This window comes from Podarcis bocagei, assembly GCF_964188305.1.
Source record: "Podarcis bocagei genome assembly, chromosome: 7".
Lineage (NCBI taxonomy): Eukaryota > Metazoa > Chordata > Lepidosauria > Squamata > Lacertidae > Podarcis > Podarcis bocagei.
In genome coordinates this window covers 52,943,123-52,967,795 of record NC_138132.1, presented here as the reverse complement: position 1 = coordinate 52,967,795, position 24,673 = coordinate 52,943,123, and the positions used below count along the sequence as shown (strand labels likewise).

General features: G+C 48.2%; 1 protein-coding gene across 2 annotated transcripts in view; it reads right to left on the bottom strand.

Annotated features, from left to right (window-relative positions):
* Positions 1-22,487, bottom strand: part of CPNE7 (copine 7) — a 42,018-nt gene extending 19,531 nt beyond the window's left edge. The window contains exons 1-2 of one of the 2 annotated variants that reach the window (XM_081202341.1): positions 22,139-22,487; positions 17,554-18,592 (exon numbers count right to left, since the gene is read on the bottom strand). In XM_081202341.1, the coding sequence (XP_081058467.1) occupies positions 17,554-17,727 (174 nt within the window). In that variant the 5' untranslated portion in view covers positions 17,728-18,592; positions 22,139-22,487. Of the gene's footprint in view, positions 1-49; positions 97-17,553; positions 18,593-22,138 lie in introns of those variants that run through there. The other variant, XM_081202342.1, reaches the window with a different exon arrangement.
* Positions 22,488-24,673: the final 2,186 nt, after the last annotated feature.

The following is a 24,673-nucleotide window of genomic DNA, read 5'->3' as shown; positions in this document are numbered from 1 at the left end:
TATCAAGTTCAGGGTTAGTGGAAAGAAAGCTTTGAAATGAGCCGCTCACAGGGCTGGCCATATTCTTAGGCAGAGCGAGGCAACTACCTCTTGCGGCATATCTTGAGGGGCAGGGATTGAACACAGATGGATGTACCATGCAGTCTGTCTGCTGTGCTCAGTGCAAGTAGAGGACCCCATCCTATCACCAGTGTCAAAATAAGATTCAGCTGCCAGGCCAGTTAGATTTTTTCATGGAGTAGGGAGGTGCCATTTTGCCTGAGACAGCAAAATGCCCTGGGCCAGCCAGCCCTGGACATCAGATCCAAGTCCAGCCACCTTTGCCACTGACCTACTTGTGGTCTCTGAGAACAAGAGCAGCAAACCTCACAGTGTTGCTGTGAGAGTTAGTACAGAACAAAGATTGTAGGCTGTTTTGCAAATTCACAGTGCAATCCTAGGCATGTTGCTTACTCAGAAGTGAGTCCCACTGGTGTACTTTGCAGAGCTGACTGACAAGTTACGTGTGCACAGAACTGTAGCCTAAACATAGTGTAGACATTATAAAGAAGGGGAGAGGAGACAGGGTCACTACACCCGGAGTAATGCCAGTTTCTTGAGCAGGCAAAGCAGGCAGACTGGTGCCATTAACTGCCTGTACCGGGAGGTTGAAACACTTCATGCTGGAGTCACCATTTGGTGTCCCTGAGCCAGAACACAGAGTCTGTGGTGAAGACAGACCCAACTCTGATCACTTTCTCCTTCCCCTATGCCTTGTTGGTGAAATATCACTGAGTCCAGCTCACCAAAGCATTTGTTCTTCTAGTTCATATTAAAACAGAATGCAAAAGGGACAGGGGTATGTATGCATTATTTTTGAGTTCAGAAAGGGCTGTCACACAGTGGTACAGCACATACACCCAGTTTAAACCCCTGGCATCTGTATTTTGGGCAGAGAAAAACTGCCCTGTCTGAAACTCTGGAGAGCCACTGCTAGCCAATGAAGACGATACTGAGTTAGATGGACCAATGGTCTGACTCAGGACTCATCCTGACTTCCTTCTGTGCCACATTACTAGGCACAGGTGCAGACTTTAGAACTCTGTGTCCAAATGGTGTTTATTATTATTATTTGTCCTGGCAGCTTACCTGGGAAAACCTGCACTTTACTGCTGAACTGAAACAAATGCCAATCAGTTTTTTCTGTGGATTGCCACTTGTTACGATTGGAAGGCAGCTTCCAATGTTCCTATTGAAATCAGCTCTTATTCAAAATCATGAGAACTGAGGTGAGGCTAGGAAAACTCCATCTGAAACTGTGGAAATCTGCTGCCACTCAGAACAGCTAAGAGTCTTGTGGCACCTTAAAGGTAAAGGTAAAGGGACCCCTGACCATTAGGTCCAGTCATGACCGACTCTGGGGTTGCGGCGCTCATCTCATTTTACTGGCCGAGGGAGCTGGTGTATAGCTTCCGGGTCATGTGACCAGCATGACTAAGCCGCTTCTGGTGAACCAGAGCAGCACACAAAAATGGCGTTTACCTTCCCGCTGGAGCGGCACCTATTTATCTACTTGCACTTTGACGTGCTTTCGAACTGCTAGGTTGGCAGGAGCAGTGACCGAGCAACGGGAGCTCACCCCGTTGTGGGGATTCAAACCGCCGACCTTCTGATTGGCAAGTCCTAGACTCTGTGGTTTAACCCACAGCACCACCCGTATCCCTTAAGGTCCCGTGGCACCTTAAAGACAAGCAAATACTGAGCTAGATGGACCATCAGCCTGACTCAATAGAATGCAGCTTCCTGTGACCAGTGGCGTAGCGTGGGGGGTGCAGGGGGGGCCGGCCGCACCGGGCGCAACATCTGGGGGTTAGGGTTAGGGGGCACAAATCCACAGGTTAGGGGGCACAAATCCACGGGTTAGGGGGCGCAAATTACTTGCCTTGCCCCGGGTGCTGACAACCCACGCTACGCCACTGCCTGTGACTGAAAGTAAACTCAGGGCTTCACCAGCTAAGTGATGAGCTTCACGTTTTTTCTCCAGAGACCTACCTCTAAGTCCCCTGTCTTCTGAAGTTAGGCAGGGGATCAGGAGGCAGTTGTGGCACCCTATGTATGGAAAGTCTTCCGGGGGGGTGTACCGCCTTGCATCGCATACAAATTTGAGGTTTTTCCAGTGCTAGGCAGAGAGTTTTTATGCTTGTCCAGGACTTCCAGCATGTTACTGATGCAGTTTTTGTTTTCCCCCAATTGGTTATTTCTGCTGGATATTATTGCTTTGCTGCTTTCTGCAGATATTAACACTGAGTTTCCTTGTATTTTTTATTTTATAATTTTAAACTATATGCAGCCATTTGGTTTAAACAAAATAAAGCTCACATGATGGCTCATATGAGTATGTTGAATAAATAAAAAATAGAAATGAGTAATTAAAAAAACAAAAACACCAAACCAAGAGTTTTTCAGAAGTAACAGCTTTGTAAACACAGACACACATGGACAGTGGACTTTTATAGCCTAAATTAAAAGGCCTTTTTTCCAGTAAGAATAAAACGAATTCTGGAGCCAATTTTTTTTTATAATTAATATGAAATGTCGGAGAAAATGCCACAAATCTGCAGGCCCTGTTCCCTGCATTCTCTACATTAGCAATATCAGTCTCTCTCTCTCTCTCCTGGATTAGCAGTGGAATTATTCTGATGAAGGAAAGGATCTGCGCTTGTGATGGGAAGAGTGAGTGCCTTCTCCTGCCCTTTATCTCCAGCTCCAGAGGGCTGGTTATTTGAGGCTGGTTATTTGCGGCACCCGGATAGCATCACAGCTCCCTCCCTTCCTCTCCTCCTCCTACCTACCTTCTTAAGGGATAGAAAGTGACGCTCTTATGGAAATGGAATAGAATTTTGCCTAAACATTCGGGGAATGGAATCGTTACTGTGGTGAATGCAGATGAGATGCTAATGAGCCATTCCTCAGGCACTGATCCCAGTTTTTGTGGGGAGGCTTTGTGAGGGTGCCAGGTTATTTTTTTGGGGGGGGGGAATTGTCAGGGTGGCTGGCAGCCTCAAGCTGAAGGTACCTGCCCTGCCTCTCCACCAGCATCAAGAGGGCCACTCCAGACTGGTGCTTCGGTTTTTTTGCAGCGTATACTGCAACACTGATTCAACCATAGTTCGCTGGCGGTGGGTAAAAACTGGACCCATCCACACATCTGTCTGAATGATGAGTTATCCTGTAATAATTCCCCAATGTCACCACATCATGGCCATCTGGAGTGAAAGTGCTGCAAAAAGCGAGGCAAAAAAAATAAGCCAGAACATTTGGGGTATGGAAAGTTGCCGGATTTCAGCAGAAAGTTATGGGACATGCACTGACTGGAAATGAAGCAGTCCAAAAACTTTTGCAGGTGCAAACAGTATGGAAAGCAGAACCTCGTGAGACCACCCCAATACCATTATAAGCACAAATAATCAGGAATGCAAAATAAAAAGGGGGCCCTTCCCTAGCCCTTCTGCTTACTTGGTCAGGGGCTGTCCCCTTTCTCTCTTGTCTAGAGTAGATCACAGGTCCTCTGTTCCTAGTATGTGAGTAGTGCTCTGTAAACAACAACTCCCCCTAGGCAGTGGTGGATCAGTGGCTGTCCCAGGTTCAGTCGCCAGCATCTCCACATAGGGGTGGGAGAGACCCCTTCATGAAATTGTAGAGAGCTGCTGCTAGTCAGTGTAGCAGATAATACTGAGCTAGATAAACCAAAAGCCTGACTCAGTATCAGGTGTCTTTCTATGAATCTACCCCAGGCAGCCTGAGCTTTCTTTCACTTGCTATCCCTTCACTGCCCCTGCCCCAACACACGCAAGCACAATGATGACATCAGAATCCACTATTCCATCAGGGCTGGCGCCAGCAACTGCATGACAGCATCCCTTGGGGTGCCAGTGAGGGTGCCAGGGTGACACTGATTCATAGCAGTTCAGATTGGCATTGACATTCCCCAGGAATGTGGCTTGGCTGGCTTGCACGAGCCATCTGCAGCTTTCCTTCTGCGGGCACCACTTTCAGTGCCTCTGCTCTCCAGTTCTGGCACACTGTGGCAGTGGAGATGGTGTCAGTTGGTTGCGGCAGGAGCCGATGACAGAGTTGGCCATGCCTTGGAGAAGGAGGCAGGTGAATGGGAGGAGTGCAGGTGTGCTGGGGCCCTATGGAACAGATCCCTCTCCGCTCAGTGAGCTTGTGCAGGAGACGCTCCTGGTGCTGTTTGTCCAAAAGCGATTTCTTTTTTTGTTCCCAATTCCTCAAGCTGAATTGAAGCCTTTCAGACCAGCAGCCTTTTCCTTTGGGGGAAGGAAGAAAGTGCTCTTGCTTGCTTTCCCACCTGAAAGTGGGAACTTTCTTTCTCACCCTGGCAGGGAAGGGAACAAGATTAGCCTGGCACAATGCCTCTCTGCTTTCCATATTGATTACGCAGCAGCAGGGAGGGCCCTTCCATTTGCTTCCCCAAATCCTGATTTCATTTGAGTTTCAATGAGCCAGCCGGAGGGATGCACGCTCCGTGGCAATCGATTCCCCTAAAGCTCCTTCATCTCAGGAAACTTCACCAAAAACCTCCCCCCTAATGAGCAGGGATTTATTAATTTGATGCAATAACTGTCAGCTCTAATCTCCTCCAAACGTACGGCTAAGATCATCCTGGAGCAGCGCTCGCCATCCCTCAAGACGTCCTCTGAGGGTTTAATGCCAGTGGCCAAACTGGACATGTCAGAGCGGACAGAGCAGCTTCCAAGTCCTGTCCATCATGTATGCTCCAGCTGGAGCTGCTGGCTGGGATTTTCTGTTTAATGGGTTGGCTCAGTTCTTCCCACTAAGCGACAGCCGCTTCAAAGCTGCTTGTCCAGTTGCACTGAACAGCAGGGGGCTTTGAGAGAAACAAAAAAATGAGGCTGAGGTTGAGTTTCCTTGAACGGGTTGAGCCTCCCTCAACCTTGGGTCCTCCCAGGTGTTTTGGACTACAATACCCACCAGCCCCAACTGGCCAAAACATCAGGAGGGCCCCAGCTTGAAGGAGGCTGTGCAAGTTGCTGGAAATGAGACTTTGGAAAATTATCCCTGTTGTGTTCTGCCTTTAGTGGATTCTGGAGCATGTGTTTATCTGCAGTGGGGCAGGCGTCGCCCTGCATGTAGCCTGGAAACAAAGAGATCTTTGCCCATTTTCAGTTGCACAAAGATAGGTGATCTATCGCAGTGGTTTCCAATGAGTGAAGTACTGCAGACCCCTTGTCTTTCAAAAGCTAAGCCATGGACTCCTTACTTTTGAAAATGTTGATGTCTCTGTGGTAGTTTTTGATATGTGAATGGTGCCAACCTACCCTCCAACATGCCCCAGCAGAAAACTGGGATGTGTGTCTTCCAGGCTACACATGATCCACACAAGAGCATGTTGCCTCAAACCGCACATTTTTGGGAATTGCAATCTCATGTGAGATGTGTATCTGGCCATGATCTTGCACGCTTTTGGGTGCCATGCTCTCATGCAAGAGCACAGCCCCCCAAAACAGGATGTCTCAAGAAAGTTGAGGGATATGTGCCATGGACTCCCTGGGTACGTTACTAAGACCCCTGGAGTCTGAGTCCCACAAACTGAGAATCCCTGATCTACACTGTAAAGGCAGCCTTTCACTAACCAGCAACCAGGAAAGGTAAATGGTTGCTTCCTCTCCCACCCTCAGGGCTGCCCTGGTTGCACAGCAAGCAACAGGTGCCGAGCTGTGGAGTTGGCCCCGGGTCAGCTGCCAATAACCCTTTGTCCACGGAAGCCTGAGCAGCTATCGGACGCTCCCAGAGGAAGGCAGAAATCACTGCTACATTGCTGTACTTCTGTAATGATTTTTAAATAACAACAAAGCACAAAATGGTAACTTTATCAACGTCAGGGCAAAGCGCGCCGTCGGGATGCTGGCCAAAGTGATTTTCCATGGCCGCTAATATGGGCCAAGACGGCTGGGCTCCCTCGAAAATACAAGAGCCCATTTCAATATTGATTTTCACCATGCCATCTAAGTGCAAACAGTGGGTTTGCACTGCCTGCTTCAGACAATAAATTAGCCTCAGCAACAGCCAAGCGGGCTTGTTCCAGGAAGGGAGACTTTCACTATGCTCAGCACCGCTCAGACCTGTCCCTTTCGCAGGGTGATCTTCAGGACGTTTTCCATGCTGTGCTGGGCCAAAGATCCACTTAGACCAGAGCTTTGTTCTCTGGCAGAGGCCAGCCTGATGCCCTTGGGAAGCTTTCAAACAAGACACAAGACCTTTTGCAGAGAGGCAGCAGCTGTGCTGCCCTGTTGCAGTGAAACCAGCCACGATTCCTGTAGCACCTCAAAGGCAGACATGTTTATTAGGGTATGGACAGTGCATTTCGAACAATATGGATCCAACTGCCCAAAGAAGTGGGTGTGCATAGCTGGCTCATTATCTACTGGATTAGGCTTCAGAATATGCTGCCTTGGATCTATTGATACGAAAGAACACAAAGCTGCGATCTCAGATGAAAAGCATCACATGCTCTCTGGCTCTGCTATAATTGTCTCTTCGTCGTCACATTTCAAAGTAGCTCTTCCCCAGAATCGAGGCCAAGTCTGGCTTACTGGGCCTCTGCCAGAGAAGGGGATGGCGAAAGTTAGGACTGGACAACTCTCCTCCTCCTCCTAAACAACTTTCAGGCTGGTTTCCCTCCCTCTGAAAGCGGCTCCCTTAATTCAGCCTTTGTTCGGCTCCGTTTCCGCTTCACTGTGGATTTTTCACAATGTGGTAGGCAATTAGAGCCCGTTTTCCAGAGCTCAGCTTGCTAGACTAAATGAAAGAGTCATGAGAGGTGTTGCTTGCTGCCAATTAAATTTCTTTAGGAATGACCAGGTGGGTGGGCCACATTTTGCTCATGGCCTGTCATATATTTGGGATTGAGAAGGGTTAACTGAAATAAAAAATAAAAATAAAAATCTAGCTTTTAGGAGGCTTTTCTAGGTTTGGCTCCCCTGCAGTTCTTGGTGGCTTGGCTCACTTTGGCTTCTCTCGTTCTGCAATGCACCGCTTCTCTGCTGAGGCTGGGGCTGCCCAGGCTGCTTATTGCCTTCTGCCATGCTGGGACAGAGGAACATAGGAAGCTGCCTTACTCTGAGTCAGATCAGTGGTCCAGCTAGCTCAGTATTGCCTACCCGTGAGTCAGGGAGCCAAATGCAGCTCTCCAGCCTCTCTCTCTGGCCCTTGGGACTTGGCTCATGTCATATACCCTCCCTAATTATACCTCCACCAGCCCTTTTTTGCTTTTTGCCTGGATGGAATGTGCTCTTGAACTCTGGTCATTAATCTTGCTTGCCTCTGGCTCCACCTTCTGCTGGCATGTGGCCCTTGGAAGATTGCCCAGGACTGAGTGGAGCCCTTGGGTTAAAAAAGGTTCCTCACCCCTAGCCTACACTGACTGGAAGCAGCTCTCCAGGATTTCAGGTTTCCTTTGCAGCCCTACCTGGAGATGCCAGGAATTGAACCGCAGATCATCTGCATGCAAAGCAAATGCTCTACCACTGAATTATGTCCCCCCTGCCACTTTTGGCACAGTTTTGGGCTAGGCATCCCTCTGGAAACTATTCTGAAACTAAGCTTATTTAAAGTAAGCCTTGTAGAACGAAGAGAGGCTGAAGCAGAGATCCATGCAAGACCAGAACAAATTAATGTGATTCTGCTAAACCTTAGCTGCTAGGTAGCTCAGACATAAAAAAAAACATAGCAGAGCTTTCGTGCAGCAACTTTGTCAGTCTGGTAAGAAGGTGACGCATGACCCAGAACTTAGAAATGACGGATAATGACACACACTAAAAAAGAGATAATAACGTAGGCCGTGCTGCTGTAAAATTGAGCTGTTTAGAGACACACACACCCTAACCCCATAATTAGGCTTCGTGAGGCTTGTGATCTGTATTAATGAAAATCTTAAGATCTATATTATTCAAGGAGGGCTGGATTGTTTTATTCTTCACGGCAGCTGTCTGGTGCCCTGACCTCAGGATGTCTTGCAGTGTTGCTGTGGGTCTGTGGTCCTTAGGGTTCTTCCTGATGACCTCCTCCTTTATTGAGCACTCATCCTGATTTGCTTGCACAAAGCCTGAGTGGAGCTTAGAACATAGCTGGTTTGATGAAAACCAATAAAAATTTAAGTTGGGGGGGGGAGAACATAGCTGGTTTTTACTGAGCTTTCATTCTTGATTGTTTGCAGGGAAGTTCTATGACAATGAGCCTTCGTCCTGCCTTCATCCTAGCTTGGCCTGCATCCATCCTAGTTTGGTGCTTCTATGTCTTGCCGTTAGCTCTTTGTTCATCCCCCGTGTTTCAATGCATTTCCCAGTTGCTCTTCCAAACCACAGATGTCAGTTCTTTTTAAAAGCAGATTTGTGGCACCAGGGCAACAGAGCCTTTTCATCCGCTTCAATGGCACAAACATTAAGTTCCAGTATGCACATCACAACCGCCCCCCCCCTCCTGCAAAATAGTGGCATTTTCAAGGCGCTCTCAAACCATGCAATCCTGGAGTTACCATTCCAGCATTTATGGCATATTTCTGTACCGCTATATCATATCATAAAATATCTGGGCACTGTACAACACTAAAGCATAAAGAGAGCTAGTGTGGTGAGTGGTTAGAACATTGGACTAGGACCTGGGAGACCAGGGTTCAAATCCCTGCCAATATGCTTACTGGGTGAGCTTGGACCAGTCAGTCTCTCAGTCTAACCTACCTCACAAGGTTGTTGTGAGGATAACATGGAGAGCAGGAGAAGCAACTGTTCCACATTGAGCTCTTTGAATGGAAGGTGGGATATAAAGCTAACAACAGCAATCAACATTTTAAAAAAAATACAGATAATTATCAAAGAGACTGAATAAAAAGTAATAGTTAAACTGCTACAAGAGCCTGTCGGCATAAAAGGGTCTTCAAGGGATGCCTGAGAGTCAAAAGCAATGGCTGCAGAATTTTCAGGGTGACTTAGAAAAATTAATGAATTGCAAACTGATGTGTAAGTGTGGATAACTGAATTTAGGATTGAAAAAAAGGAGAAACGAGAAAATTGACAGATTTCTCCTGGGAAAATGTATATAGGCTGTAATCCTGTATACGCAATTTCCTGGGAGTAAGTCTCATTGAACTCAGTGGTGCTTACACATCTGAGTAGGCATGTCTAGGATTGCATGCTAATTTGCCTTCTTTTGAATTTTCAAAAGTTGGCAAGTATGTCGGTTGACGGCTGCTACAAGCAGGAATTGAGTGGAGGCAGAACAGCTGATTTTTGCTAATTTTTAAGAACTGTCGAACAAACCCAGCTTGTTGGCAACCTTCCATTCTTCTGCCCTTGACCAAAACACTTCTCCTGCTGCTCCTTTCTATCAGCCACTGATGTCTCTCCTGACCTTGCGCTGGGGACCCACAGCTTAGCAGTTGCCAACTTTTTTTACCAAGGCACCTGTGCGTTTAACAACAGCTTAATCTGGAGATCAGGAACTGTAGCTCAGTGGCAGAACATATGCCTTGCATGCAGGAGGTCCCAGGTTCAATTCCCAGTATCTCTAGGTAAGGCTGGGAGAGATCTCTGCCTGAAACCCTGGAAAGCCACTGCACATCAGTGTAGACAATACTGGGTTAGATGGACCAGTCGTCTTCCTTGGTAAAAGGTAGCTTCATGTGCTCTTGTGCAGATTGTAACAGGAGACAGCGCTGACCTCCATGCCATAAAAGCTTCACCTGATCCAGCCAACGTTAGTGGCACAGGAGCAGCTGGGGCAATTCTTTTCCTGGTCAGTTGGCAACCTTGATCAAATTCTCTTTGTTGATAGCATGACATCTGCTTGGGACCTAGCTAGGAGGACTGAAGAGTGCACTGTGAGCAACTATGCTTATCACTGTAGTAAAGTCTGATCCCACAGGAAAAGGGACAGCTGAGGACTGTGTGTGTGCATCCCTGCAGTTGAGCAATCCAGAAAGCTTTAACAGCCCTCATTCATCATGCAAATTGCAAGGGAAGAGAGAATTAGTGGGAAGAATGCTATCACTGTGCAACACATGAGGGCTTGGCCTGCTTGCTCCCAAGGTTGGCAGGAGGCCTCCTTTGTCATCCAGCAAGCTCCCTTCCTCTCTCGAAGAGCCCACTGCCCACTCCCAATGGGGGGGAAATCACATTCCCGCAGAACTGATTTACACCACCATCTTTGGCTTTTCCCCACCACCCCATCTTGAGTCAATTGGGCTTGCAGGGCTGGGCCAACCTTGCAGGGTAACCCCCCGCTGCAAATCAAGGCACATTAGAGCACCCAGAGCTAGCCTAGTTATTACTGCACCTGACACCCCAACCTTTTATGATAATGAGACACCCTAAGGAAGGAAGCTCTATACAGTACTGGCGTGCATGGACACATGTGCACATGCACAAAAGCATGCACAGGATTGGAAAGATTTCTCTTGTGCAAGCTTTGGGGTATCACAGAACTCTTTACCACACACCGGATGAAAATGGATCCTTTGGGACTGATGTAGCAGCTGTGAGCAACTGAATAGATTTTAATAGGGTTGAATGCCCCAAACATTTCCCCCTTTCCATGTTCATGATGCCATGGAAGTTGCAGGACGTGAGCAGGGTACTACACAAATTAGTAGCAGACAAGAAACCCCTTTTGGAGAGGCAAGAAGGACATGAAAGTTCAAAGAATTCCAGGAGCTCTCAAGTCCCAAACCTCACCTGGATCCTTACCTAACCACTGCAAATATAGTAAGCATGCCCTTTGGGAGGGGGAAACTCCCAAAAGGTTTTACGGCACCTTGAAGATGAACAGCAAATTTTATTATGGATTTTACGGGGTCCACTTCATTAGAACCATGAAGCATAATTCTCAGTTGCAGACATAAAGAAAGAGAGAGAGAGAGAGAGCGCAAGCGAGCACTTAGTTTGTAAGGGGGGCAAAGGCTCGTGGTGCCAAATGAAAATGAAATTCAAAAGGTGCACATAGTGACAATTCAATTAGAGCCAGAATGAATGTGAGATGAGCAGAGTGATGTTTTACAACAGCAGAGACAGGCGATAAAACAATCCACTTGGCAATGCTGAGTGAATTAACATCTCTAGTGGGAAAGGAAGGCATGGTCTCCATTCAGACCCAAATGAATAGGGTGGCACTGAAGGGCTACACTTCCTGCATCTGATGATGCAGTCCATTCATGTCTATACAGTCATAAAAACACATCCTCTTCAAGGTGCCACAAGACACTTCATTGCAACTGACTTACCATAGCTGCTATCCCTCTGGAAATGACCCTTTAGCTTCTCCCAGCTTTGTGTCCTCAAGATGTTGTTTTGAGTTGTGTGACTTAACTAGACACCACATTTTTTCAGCGTCTGGGGCCCCTCCAGGATTAAGGGCTCTGAAGCTTAAACTTCATTCGTTTCACAGTAGATCTGGCCCTGCAGTGAGAACAGGATGCTGGACTAGATGGGCCCCCTTTGGCTTTACCCAGGAGACAGGCTTGTCTTATGCCCTGTGCCAGCAACCTGCTCTCATGCCCTGGGGTGCCTGGTGGCTCTTGTCATTCCCTCTGCAAGCTGAGCCAGAAGGTCCATCAGCCCGAGCACATCAGCCTACATCCTCTGGAATGGGTAGCCAAAGCGACTTCTCCAACCCCAGAAGTCCCTGATGGACATTTCAAGGGACTGGCTGTCCATCTCTTCTAGCCCACCTGCCTGGCCTCTATTTCCACTGCCTGCTCAGCGATTCATGCAGAGGATGAAAGCCTTCAGTGCCAACATCTAACGAGCATCTGAAGCTACAGGCAATTAACCCTGAAACTGTTACAAAAGAACCATGTGCCGGGAAGTGAGGAGAGGGAATCAGCCTGAGAGACGGGAGCAATGAGAAAGCCAGGCATTCTCCCTCTCCTTTGCAAGTGCACAAAGGAAGGAAAGGAAGATTGTAGGCAGCAAGTGGTTGGCAACAGGCCCAGGTGAGGGAGTGAGCAGAGAGTTGTCTGCAGGTGTCGTGACCCAGGAGTTGACTGCTGTGACTCCTCAGAAGCCCCCCTCCCGGGGGTCGGCAGCAGGGCAAACCAAACCAACCTCATTCCCCAGGACATTCCAAGAGAGAATAATCAAGATTGTGCAGAGTGAGGTAGCTGCCTCAGGCGGCTGATGGAGCAGGGCAGGCAGTTCAGGGAAGGTGTCGGAGGATAGAGCTGTGGGTGCCATGTGGCCTGCCCTCTGCACCCTAAGTCCGCTTCCAGGCTGTCAGCATTTTGCAGGAGGAATTCAAGCACATGCCGGAACTGTAGGCTTGTGCATTTAAAGCAGATTAAAGTGCTCTGTTGCCCCGGTGAAACAAATCCGCCTTTTGAAAAGACGCTGACTTTTTTGTGGTTAAGAAAAGGGCAGGGAAATGCACCGAGAAGTGTGGGATGGTGAATGAATGATCCACAGGAAGACGTGTAAACACCATGCAAGGCAAATCAGGGTGAATGCTTATGGTTGTATAACCTCTCTGCAAACCATTTCAGTAAAGACCGGACACAGTCTAACCTCCACATAAGCTTTGTGCTGGCAAATCAGGATGAATGCTGAGGAAGCAGATCGTCTGCAGGAGTCTTAAACCTGCCTGCTGCCCTCAGGTGCAGTACTGGAATAAGATTCAACTGCCATTTCAATTGGTTTATCTACTTGGAATGCAGCTTGGGAGTTGGGGAGGGTACAGACCACTTTGCCCTTAGCTCAGGCAGGAAAATGCCTCAGAGCTGACCTGGAATTGAAGCCACAAATAATCATGGTTTAGTCCCAGAACATCTCCTTGTTCAATGTCAGGGCTTACTCCTGAGATATGTGACTTGATAACGGAGAAGGGTGCCTCAGAGCACATCAAGAGGGCATTGCCTTCACCTCACTGAATAATCTCCACCAACTTTCCACGCTTCTGGAATCAGGGAGCAGAGGTTCAAAATTCTAGGCACCTTGTCCATCTAATGCAGGTCTGGTGGACTTTTTGCCCTGCAGATTTTGCTGATCAGCGGCTCCCATTGTCCCTGGCCATTGGCCATGTTTGCTGGGGCTGATGGGATTTATAGTTTCCCAAGGCTCCCCACACCAGGTCTCATGCAGTTGTGGTCCTCTGGGCAAGGAGGGACTGCATCTCTTCTAGGAGTTGTAATGAACCTTACCCACTACGTTGTGCAGCCATAGCAGTGACCAGAAGAGGAATGACTACTGAGATGAACACAGACAGAAGAAACGCCTTGGTGCATCTGCAGCAGCACAACCAGACCCCTTCATCGGTCCCAGCTGCAACAAAACATGTCTTTCCCCTATCAGTCTCTACAGCCACAGCAGGTGCTGTAACTCCCCAGCAGTTTGACTTCACCACCAAAGGCGCACTTCTTTATTGTCTCCCAAGATGGACAGATGCCAACCATAACACCGTTTATTAATTAAATTATTTACATGCTGCATTTTGGGGCATTGCTGTCCCAAGGTGGCTCACATTATCAGAAAAAATAAATAAATAAATACTATCTTTTAAAAAATAATAATCAACGGCAACAGCACTGACAATTATTATAAAAGGCCAGCTTAAAACAGTTACAAAGACTAACAAAAACAGCTAAGCAGAGCTATAATTTTGTAACAGCTCTGCAAAGAATGCCTTTATGAAAAGGAAGCAGAAAAAAGGCATGGTTTCTAAATCAGTTTAAAAATCCATAGCATAGAGGCCATGCACCCCTCTGTGGGGACAGAGTTCTATTCATTTATAAGATTATTTATCATTATCATTTTAAATTATTGTGAACAGCTGAAGAAATAATTAAGGTCACTATCATCACTAACTACTAATTAGAAATGCAGATTCTTCTATTCCCATTTATCAAAGCACTATGAATGTGCATTCTTCAAGCTTTGCATAGAAAACGTTCCAGATTTTAATAGCATTTATTGGTATCTCCTCTCTCTTTTTAACTGTTTGCTTTTTTAATCTCTGGTTTATTACCAGACACATTTAACCTGTAAATAATTAAGCAGATGAGAAGGTGAGTTTGTGATGCAAATGCATTTTGCTTACTGAGTGGCCACAGCCCGTCATCTCCTATTGGAAAGCAAAGGCCAGGGATGCTGTCCAGGGCAAACTTGGGCCTCCCTAGTGCCTTGATCTTAGAAATGAGCCACTGAGGCTGGAAGGAGACTGGTATCCTCTTCCCAGTTTGACAGTTCACAGCCAGCAGGAACCAGCATCAATGGAAGCTAAGGGTAAGAATGCCTGGCACACGCTACTCCAGAAGTGCTCCTGCCTTCAGCATCAGTTAAGTGCTTTCAGTAGGGATCCATTTGTATTTAACTCTTACAAAGCACTCAGTAGATTGACAGAGATGCATTAACGCTCACCAAAGATGTGCTTGTGAGCAGAATAGCCAGAAAGACCCTTCCATTACATTGCTGCATCTCCCAATGGATTCCCTTCTAGGCTGGGAGTTGCCAGAGAATAAAAAAGGTAAAGGGACCCCTGACCATTAGGTCCAGTCGTGGCCAACTCTGGGGTTGCGGCGCTCATCTCGCTTTACTGGCCAAGGGAGCCGGCGTACAGCTTCTGGGTCATATGGCCAGAATGACTAAGCCACTTCTGGCGAACCAGAGCAGTGCACGGAAATGCCGTTTACCTTCCCGCCGGAGTGGTACCTACGGTATTTATCTACTTGCACTTGGATGTGCTTTCGAACTGCTAGGTTGGCAGGAGCAGGGACCGAGCAATGGGAGCTCACCCCGTCACGGGGAGTCGAACCGTCGACCTTCTGATCGGCAAGTCCTAGGCTCTGTGGTTTAACCCACAGCGCCACCTGCGTCCCTTGCCAGAGAATAGGAAGGGGTAAAAAGACATACTGGAGCTGTTTGACATTCAAGCACCACCACGGCAAGGTAAGACCATCCTCAAATTGACTCCCTTAGGGCACAGCCTGTGGCATAGGTCTATGCAATGGGGGAGGAACCCTTTTCAACCCGAGGGCCACATTCCCTTCTGGGTGACTTAGCAAGGGCCACATGCCAGTGGTGGGTGGGGCCACAGGCAAAAGTAGGCAGAGCAACAAATGCAGATTTTACTTTTGTACAGGAGGCTAGTTTCTACACACTCACACATCCTTCGCGGTCCTCCATCCTGGTAAACAAGGGTCGTTATCAGTGTTTATGGGAACACTCCACAACCAGAGAGAAAAAAATCTCCATGGCCAAAATAGGGTCAGTGATGGGTGTGGCCTGGAGAAAGGGGGTGTGACCTGAAATGGGGTGTGCCCAGGGCCAGATAGAGGTTTTTGCATATTAGGTGTATGCAGTCCAGTCTGCCATAGCAAGCTAAGAGCCAACACAAAACAGGCTGGAGCCAGCCAAGCTCAGAGCTCCAGAGTGAGCCAAGCTGCATTTATGAAGGAAGACAAAATGTCCCTTATACAGCTACATCCCTCGCCATGGGATCACATTCACCCGGTGCTATACCAGCTGCACTGGCTCCTGGTGGAGTACAGGATCAGGTTTAAGGTGCTGGTTTTAACCTTTAAAGCCCTATACGGCCTAGGACCCTCGTACCTACGGGACCGCCTCTCCTGGTATGTCCCACGGAGGACCTTACGGTCTTCAAATAAAAACATCTTGGAGGTCCTGGGCCACAGGGAGGTTAGGCTGGCCTCAACCAGAGCCAAGGCTTTTTCAGCCGTGGCCCCGATCTGGTGGAACGCTCTGTCACAAGAGACTAGGGCCCTGCGGGACTTGACATCTTTCCGCAGGGCCTGCAAGACAGAGCTGTTCCGCCAGGCCTTTGGCCAAGGCACAGTCTGACCCTCTTCTTCTGTAATCCTCAAAGAACTCTAGCCCAATGGTTGCCATTAATTTGATTCTGAATTGATTGTAGAATGAATTGATTTTAGAATGTATTTCAATTAATTGATTGTGATTTTACGTAAACTGTGCTATTTTTACTGTTGTTAGCCGCTCTGAGCCCAGATTTGGCTGGGGACGGAGGGATATAAATACAATATTATTATTATTATTATTATTATTATTATTATTATTATTACAATCTTTAACCAATCAGTTAGCATTACTATTATTATTATTATTATTATTATTATTATTAAAATTACTAAAAAGTGTCCCCCAGTTAACCAGGCTCCTGCTTTAAAATTACACAGATGGACACACACACACAAAATAGTAAAAACTGCAGATGACTGGTACCCTCTTAAAAGAGGCCCTGCCTTTACTCTCTGATGGAAAAGAGGGGAAACATTGCAAAGATAACAGAGGCATCCTTCCTCTAAAAACGTCTGCATTTTGCTTCAGGAATATGGTTTTACCCACATGAAAATATATGCAGTTTTAATTGCTAGATTAATTAACTAAATCTCATAGGATTAACTGAGTAAGATTTCTTTAATCAAGTGACAGCCCTAAGTTACTAATCAGTTGAACTTTATAGTGTGTGGGGAGGGGGAAATAGTCCTTCTTGAACGCAAATCAGGCAATCAGAGTTCAAACATGATAAAATTTGTCTGATGAATCTCCGCCAAATCAGTTGTGCTGGGCATTGTAAAACCAAGACACCTGGGCAATTAATGAAAGGCTATTGGAAGTGGGGCTATGTCCCACCTCCCCTCTTCCCCAAAGCCAGCCCTTTGTGGCCCTCTGATCCTCCCACACACAAAACCACACTCCTATGAAGTAGCCTACAATTGTTCCCATCTATGGACAGGAATTCAACCATTACAAGCCTATGTGGTGGCTGAAACACGACTGCATGGCAAGCACCACACCCTGGGAACTGCCATTTCGGAAGCAAACAGTGAACCCATCTTTCTGCTCTATAGTTCAATGGGGCAGGCCAGTTTCCAATTTCCATGTTCTCCTCATGAGCCTTGTCCAAGCGAAACCATCCAGGCAATGGGGATTGCAAAGGTTTGCATCCATCCATTCAATCACTCGTTCGTTCTAAAACCCATTCAGGCCTCTCCTTCCTAGAAGCTCAGTGAGATCCAGTTCAGCAGTTGAAATCATTATTTTGAAAGCCCTGCCCTTCCACTAGCTCAACCTTGGTCCACAAAAGCCAGTCCGTCTAGAAAAGGCTTATACTCAGACTTTTACAGGTCCATAAAAGCAGAACCACCATCAAAAACGCTTCTCAGAAATACACCCTTGCACTTCTGTATGGGTGGAAATTGGAGGAGGGTGCCCTGAGTCAGTTTCATGACCAGGATGAGCTAAAAGATGGTGAGCTATAGCATAGGGCCCGATATACCTCAAATAATGCCTAGAAGAAGAAGTGAGAGAAAGGGGAGGGCTCCTGCAGCAGTGGCCCCTTGTGCTTCCAGCACCAGCAGTTGGTTCACTCCGCTCTGCGCCTGCTGAAGATGGTTGCAGGGCAGCAGGTGAAACCAACCTGGTTGCTTAGCAACACCATCCTCCTATCCCTCACCAGCCCGCCTTGCCTGCCTCCCCACTCCGACCTTCCGTTCCCCGTGAGCCTGTTGCCTACCTCCATCCACTGCCCTTGGGACTGCATGAGGAGCACCACGCAGGGATCCGATTTGTTGAGTGTGTCACGGTCAAGCAGGTGCTTGCAGCTGACCCGCAGCTCCACCTTGGAGACACAGGTGGCAGAGACAACGCCCAGGTTGGCCTGGGAGGTTGGGTCCAGTAACTCGTTCATCCTGCTCAGGGAGGAGGGCCCTCGCTCAGCAACAGCTGCAGGTAGCAGAGGCAGCAGAGAAGAGTGGCTCAAGGGCTTGGGTGCCCAGGAACATCCACGGCCAGATCTGGGTTCCGGTGATGATGGGTTGGCTGCAGGGCGGCTTACGGCACAGCCAAGGAGCCTGGCTCACCTTCAGCCCTGAGGCGTTGCCACTTACCAAGGGACTGCTGAGTTTTGTCTGCAGTCTATGTGGTCAATGCAATCCCAGAAGCTTGAGGAACATAGCCTGAAGGAGGCACTGCCTCTTGTTTGCTTGGCTGCTGCCAAGCAGAGCTAATTAAAGGAGTTTGTCTTCCCCCTACAAATTAACAAGTTGTGTTTTGCTGCCTCCTTCTTCTTCCTCTCACCCGGATGCCAGATCCCACTCAGCTTCCCTTGTTGCTGGCACAGATCTAGCCCTGGTGCGTATGTGCCCTGGCGCCCTCCCTGGAGAGATTGGGGGAGGAGATGGCCCTGTCTTCTGGCCTTTGCTGGTATTCAGGACTTCAGACAATAACAGGGCAGGTTGGGGAGGATGACAGGAGTGTGGGGGAGAGAGACGAGGCTCTTTTTCCAAGTCACCAAGAGCAGAAATAACCTGGCAGTCCCCTGGATTTCTGGATCTTGGGTTGACACAACAGGAGACAGGGCACGTATTTCACAAGGCAGATCTACCAGAGGATACCCTGACGTCTTCTTGTATCTGACGCAAGGCTGGATCTCTAGACACGAGTGGAAACCGCAATCCACAGCAGCACGGGGGTCTTTGTGTGATGCTCACAGACTGGCAGAAAGGGTTACCTTGCCATGGGAAATGTGCTGACAAGGTCACTCAAGCAGCTGCCTAAAGGATACATAAAAAACACAGGGTAGGTAAATTGACAAGCCACATCCCAAACATTCAGAAATCAGGAGATATCTAATAATGTAAGAAGAGCTGTGCTGGATTAGACCATCTACGCCAGAATCATGTTTTCATGCGGGTTGGGGATGGCAGCACGATGCTTTGAGGAAGCACACAAGGCATGAAGGCATAGTGGTCCCTGGCTGTTGTTCTCCAACAACTTGTATCCAAAGGTAGACTGCCCTTGAATTTGGATGCTCCGCATAAACATCATGACTAAGGGCTGAGATTGAGTCGGAGACGGTGAAGTCAATTTACGTGAGCGTTCTGAATCATCACAACTGAGTGCAAGAGCAGAGTCTCTCTTGCAACCTTTCAAAATGTGAGGATGCAGTGGAGCTCTGATCCATGTCAGACCAGTCATACCAAACATTAGCTTAACTGACAATTATTATGAAATATTTGCCAAATGGTCTATGACTCCACAGAGGCCTGAAACATGTATCTTCTCATTTGTCTTTGGAGTGCCGCTATGGTAATTGTCAAAAAAACTGCTACACCATCTACCTAGTGGAATTGTTAATTTATATGGGAGTTATGAACACAAAAACAAAGGAGGAAAAAATCAAAGAAGTAACAGGTTTGGGAATCTCAGTAGATCCTATAATTCCTCTCCAGAAAGATAGTTATGTTAGTTTCTTGCAGCAAAAGCAGCCAGGTGTTTTATCACCCCTTAAAGACTCACGAATTTATTGTGACATAAGCTTTCATGGGCTACAGTCCACTTCAACATACAATCATCTGATGGTAGATTGTAGAGCACAAAAGTTTATATTATAGTAGATTTGTTAGTCTTTAATGTACCACAAGACTCTTTGCTATAACTTTTTTATTAGGGTATCTGGAAGGAATAGGATCAGATTGGGATATCAAATTAAAATATTTCTGATTACTGGCATAAAGAATTTTGGTAGCTGAGCACTGGGAATTATTGAATAGCAAATTAGGATATGGTCCTTAGTTAAATGTGTCAGATTCACTTCCCCTAAATGAAAAATAGGGAAGAAATAAGTAGGTAAATAATAACAAGGAGTATTTTCAAGAAATTGTTTTTCTTTACTGCACCAAGATCCTAAACCAATTGGATTGATATTATGCACTATTATTCTAAACAGATTATTGGATCCAGATTGCTCCTTGCACTTGTGAATTGCTAGTGGGTTCCCAGAGGTATTTGGTTGGATGATGTGAGAACAGGATGTTGGACTAAATGAGTCTTTGGCCCAATCCAGCAGAGTTCTTATGCTGGATATAATGGCCAGTTTGATGTAGATTAAATTCAAGGAAGTTGCAAGGTGTGGTAGATTGATTTGGATGGAATTCAAGATAGAGGCTAAACAAAACATTGGATATCTGTTAAGAATTGCAATTGGAAATTGGATCTGTTTCTCTGTGTATGTTATAAGGGGAGTTACACAAATCATCACCTGATCTCTGCAGGTGCTTTCCTTACCATCCCTTCCATCCAATGGGGTTGGATGGGCACCAGCTTGTATTTTGCTCATGTGACCTGCTAGACCTTTGCTGTAACGTCCTTTGGTCTGATTTAGCAGGACTCTCTGTTGTTCTCCAGCAACAGGTAGCCTTGCGTCTCCATGTGACGCATTTGCACAAACTGTTCGTCACGTATGCACACTTTAATTTAAAACAGAAAGTCATGAGCACCTATCGCTGCAATGGTGCACCTAGATTCCAACCCTCCACTATGCATGCTGGCAGTTAGCTGTGTCAGGTGTCTCTGCCTGAGCCATCACCGTCCAATTGCTCACAGACTTTTTGGAACTCTGGGTCATATCAATTGAGAGCTCCCTCCCTCTCTCTCTCCCCTTCACTGGAGGCTGGTGGAGCAGCAGGGTGAACAGGGCGACATCTTTAGAGGCTTTCCCCATAAACTGGAGAAGACAGAAGAGAAGCCTGTTTTCTTCAGAGTCCACCTGGTGTTTGGGGTTGAACTGGAGAGTCTCTCTAACCTGGGAAGCCCTGTTTCAGGCTTGCTGCCGAGGCCCCAAACCAGAACCGGTAGTGCAGTGGACTGTCATTGTGGCGTTTGGCACACCAGCGACTTCCTATAGAAAATAGTATTGGGTGTCATGGGAGTAACGTGGGCATCCTTGTGGCTTTTCTTTCTGCCCATTCTGTCGGAGCAGAGCTCAGCACTTTCTCTGGCAACTATCTCCTGGGCTCTGGGAAGTTCCAAATTATTGACCCTGCACACACACACACACCCCATGGCAAGTGGAAAGCACAGCAGGGGGTCCCCCCAATGGGAAGGAAGTTGGGGGCGTTCCTGTGGCCAAGGACTTACTTAATTGTGCACAGCTGGTGCCTCGGCTTGTCAGTGCCTGGGATTGGCGAGGAGACTTTTTGATGCATGTTTCTCTCCCCCCACCCCCGCAAAACATACAACCCACATTTGCCAGTGCATGGAGATGCTCAGAAGCATGCAGTCCCATATGCATGCACATGTGGGGGCACACTCATGTGTGTGCATGCTTCACAAGCACACTCCTCAGTGTAAACGCCGTCGATTATAGATGCACACTTCCGTAAACATTCCCACATGCATGGGCAGTTAATAAGCTTGTTAGCTGTTTTTGTTATTGTCCAGAAAGAGAAATGCATGTTTTGTGAGATACAAGCATAAAATCAAAGTTACTTAACATGTATAATACAGCAACAATCAGGCTATGAATTAACCTCCTTGCCACCTAAATGGTAAATAAATGTTCAGGCAGAAGTGTGTATTTTCTTGCATATGCACCCATTTCCTGGCTGTTGCGTGTCCTTTTCCTCAGAGGTTTTATTCACACACATCCAAGAATGAACACCTTGATGTGCAAACACTGGTGTGCTTCCTTTTGCTCCTTCTAAGCCTATCAGGAAGCCAGTGTAGGTATCTTCTTACCAACGCTCTGTCATTCACGCATATGGTGCAAATACAGTTTTGCTGACACATAAACATTGCTGTCTAAAAAAAGTAGTGCAGGGAGTATCCTCCAGGTGTGCATTTACACACTCACTGGTGCCTGCACCCCAAATGCACACTCATACACAAACAATTTCCTGCATGCACACTTCTATCAGGCTAACACAACTGCTCAAGCACAGAGATGATGCCCATGCTGCCACAAACACACCTGCACAAAGTTTGCGGGCTCTTCCCACGTACCAAAAAGAGAAAAAGGCAGGCATGGGTGTAATGCCCTTGTGCTCATGTTCAACGCCACGTCTCTGGAATTTCGGTTCACGCATCCACACCTTTAGCGTTCACGTGTCTCCTTTCGGAGTAGCTAGAGAGCCTCCCTTTCCCTGCGCGGATCTGGAGCTCGGCGGTGAGGAGGCTGGCTGGCAGCGTCGGCTGCCCTGCCGCGTCCGGAGCTCGTCCTGCCAAAGTTGCCGGCAAAGGCGCTGACCTCCCTGGCGCTGGCCCGCTGCCCACCCCGGGGCAGCCCACCCGCCGCCTGGAGCCTTGGCTCGCCTACTCACCGGCTTTAGCCACAGCGCGCGTCCCTCTGTCCGCCTGCCAGCAGCGCTCGCTCGCTGCTGCGCCTCTTCTGCCAGCGCCAAGATCCGCGCTCTGCCTGCCTGCGCCCGCTCTCTCCTGCGGAGCTCCGAGAGCCACCCCGACGACAGCAACAGCGCAGGGATTAACTGCTTCAGCGCCGGCTCTCTTCTCGGTCGCGGGTGGAGGGGGGGGGACTGCTCAGTCCTCACAGTGGAAAGATTGGGGCGCTGTCCCACCAACCTGCCCTTAGCCAGCTCCCACCTGCCTGCCTTCTTACTTATCCAATCCAGGGGGTGGCACCGCCTGCCAGTTTCCTCCCCCTCTTGAATATCAAGAGTTGCGCTTGTAGAACTTAGCAGGGAGGAGGAGGGAGGAGGAGGAGGATGGGGGCAAAATTAGGGTGAGTTGCCTGTCATTGGTTCTGGAGCCTCTTGCTGTTTGGGCTCCTTGCCTTCCGCCTTGCCAGCTCCAATGGGCACCAGCCACCTCTGAACGCTCAGGATAGGGGTCTCTGTCTCCGAGGAGGGTTAGGTCCTTTGCCTGAAACCAGAGCCTCCCCTCTTTCCCATTTTTATCACACCTCCATCCTGACCTGCAAACAGGTTACCGCAAAATAAATGCACGCTCTCCCCCAATCTCAGCAATGCTCAGAGTTTTGCAAAATCTGGCCTGGTGGTGGTGGGAAATTCTGCTTGTGCTGCTTGTTCTCAGTGAGCCAGCAGCACACCTGTGCCCTTGCCCTTAACGGTGGGGCCAATGCCTCCCACAGCACTCAACCTTTCCCTCCAGATGAATTGATGCAGCCTCATGGCACGCGCTGGCCATAGAACTCACAACCAAAAACGCCATTTAGAATCATCATCTTCCTCCTCTCTCCAAAATCATCTTGCTGGTATCCACCTGTCCTGTTTGCAGCACCAAAGTGACCTCCTGCGATGCGCAATGTGTGTGGAGGTCCTGGGTTGTCCAGATGACAAGAACCCCCTTTCTGCCTCACTGATGTCCAAAGGAAAGCAGAGCAATACATTTGGCACCAGCTTGGCTGCAGGAGTTGCCAGTATAAGGTGCCATCCAACTGTCTTAAGGACTCCACTCCAGATAGCGGAGGTTAAATATCAGAGTTTTCCTTCTCTTAGAAGGGCTCCCTTCCCATATTGATGAGACCCATCTGCCCCTCACTTCCCTCTACATCTTCCCTCTTCTTGCCCATTGGACCCACTAATGGTCTCCTCCACTCAGTCCACTGGAGCTTGTTTTCACATGCAGGGATAGTCCCTAACTCACCAAGGATTTGAGACCAGGGGTGCCGACTTGAATAAAATACGGGAGGGGGAGAGATAAGCCCCACACAATCAATCATGTGAACACCATTTGAATGGCAACGCCCATCAACTTTCGGGTGGGCTCCTATGTTTGAGATCCATTGGCTACCCTCACCTGGTTTAGCTGGCCAGCCAAAGCCATTTCGCAGGGTGTGGCTGCTGTTGCATGCTGACAGCTTCTAGGAGCCACAGGTGAGAGCTGAGTGCAGAGTGGGCACCAAAGGTGGACAAACTATACCGGAAGGAGCATAACGTGTCCCCCACCAGAGGTACTACCCCTCCCCTAACACCCCATTCACCGCAAAACAAAACAAAAATCTATTGAAACAATAACCTTCCTCCACCACCAAATCCACCCTTTCATTTCCAGGTGGATCAGCCTGGCTTCAAGCACAAAGAGCTCAATGCATGGCATGCTGGCTAACCTGCCAGGGCCAGTGTGGTGCAACGGTTAGAGTGTCAGGCTAGGACCTGAGAAGCTGGGGTTCAAATCCCCACTCAGCCACGAAAGTGTACAGGCTGACCTCAGGCTAGCCAGCAGCCTAATCTATCTCCCAGATCATATCGGCTTCTCTAACCGGCCCTCTTTCTACAGCTCAGTTGCTGAGGTGAACTATCTCTTGCAGTCCTTGGCCAACTTCCCGCCTTTCCATTTTGCTCAATGTTGGAGTCTCAGTGATGTCTCTGCCTCAGTTTCCCTCCTTCTTTCATGCCAGGGACAGAATCACACCTCTGCTTGCAGACTTGGCGCCTCCTAATTTTCCCCGCCTTCGATTTTCAGCTGCTAATTTGGCGGGAGGCTGCCTCAAAAGCTTCACACCTGTCTCTGTGAAAAATAATTTGCCATCCTGTGATCATTCTGGGCAATGCGCCAGCTTTGATCTCTGCTGCCCGGGGGCTCCTATATAGTTGTTTTCTTTGTCAACAGACTTCCTGGGAATTTTTCTGGGGTCGCCGTCCCTGTCCAGAGCCCTCTTCCAAGCTGCAGACTGAGGAAGCAAGGCTGTTTTCCAGCACTATGTGTTCGGAACGTAAAAGTATCTCTGCTGGGTGGGACCAAAGGCATATCCGGTCCAGCATCCTTTCCCCCAAAGTGAGCAGCCAGATGCCTCTGGGAAGCACACAAGCAAGGCAGCAGGGCAGAGGTAGACTGCCTTTGAACAGGGAGGTTCTAGTCATCATGGATAGCAGCCA